Consider the following 1,031-nt stretch of genomic DNA (forward strand, 5'->3'; position numbering starts at 1 on the left):
GAATAGGTTTTAGTGTGTCTTACAGGTACAGGATATGGACTTGATACTTTAAAAACTGACGAATGGGTTTTAGTGTGTCTTACAGGTACAGGATATGGACTTGCCAAGCTGTGCTCCTTGCCATGCTGTGGGCTTTGAACCAAAAACTGACACGTGAGCTGTGGTCTCAGGATCTTTGTTGCTCTCAGTTTCCAGGAGACCGACAAGGCGTGGCACGGGGGATGTCTGGCGCTGGCAGAGCTGGGCAGGAGAGGCCTGTTGCTGCCGTCTCGACTCGTGGATGGTGAGTAGCTGAAGCACGGTCAGTTGTGTCACCAAGGCTGTCCATGGCAGGCTGCGGCCCTTCGTCTGATCCCATCTCCGCGGTGTGGCCCTGCCGCAGGCACACACAGAAGAGCTTGAGAACGAGGTCTGTCCACCTTTTTCTCACATCGGCCTTCGTAATTTCCTAATTGCCTTTTTTCTGCTGTGAAATTTTAATGCCACAGATTACCCTGTGTACCTGGTTTTGGAGGGCCACGAATCCTTGTAATGTCTGATTTTCTTACCCCCCACAACCAGTTTTCATTCTTGAGGGACGTTGTTGCCCCTTAAGGACACATGCAGTGGCACCTGCTTCAGTTCTAGAACCAGGTACCCCTGGCAGCATCCTAGGCCACCTGGAGTGACGTGGTGCTCCCTGGAGATGAGGCTCATGCCAGTTTGAAACCAGGGTGGGAACTGGGGTGGAGGGCCAGAGGAGCTCTGCAGTGGCCAGCAGTGCGGTGGGGACAGAGGGCACGGCATGGCAGACGCAGGGGCACGATGGGGACAGAGGGCCCTCCGTGGCAGACGCAGGTCACGGTGGGAACAGAGGGCCCAGCGTGGCAGACGCAGGGCACGGTGGGGACAGAGGGCACAGCGTGGCAGACGCAGGGGCACGGTGGGGACAGAGGGCTCAGTGTGGCAGATGCAGGGACACAGCGGGGGCAGAGGGTGCAGCGTGGCAGACGCAGGGGCACTGCGGGGACAGAGGGCACAGCGTGGCAGAG

At 57.8% G+C, this 1,031-nt stretch overlaps 1 protein-coding gene across 1 annotated transcript in view; it reads left to right on the plus strand.

Annotated features, from left to right (window-relative positions):
* Positions 1-1,031, plus strand: part of TBCD (tubulin folding cofactor D) — a 217,007-nt gene that overhangs the window by 67,074 nt on the left and 148,902 nt on the right. Inside the window, 1 exon segment of the mRNA XM_011970092.1 lies at positions 189-283. Coding sequence (XP_011825482.1) covers positions 189-283 — 95 coding nt within the window.

This window comes from Mandrillus leucophaeus, unplaced genomic scaffold (assembly GCF_000951045.1).
Source record: "Mandrillus leucophaeus isolate KB7577 unplaced genomic scaffold, Mleu.le_1.0 Scaffold1, whole genome shotgun sequence".
Taxonomy (NCBI): Eukaryota; Metazoa; Chordata; class Mammalia; order Primates; family Cercopithecidae; genus Mandrillus; species Mandrillus leucophaeus.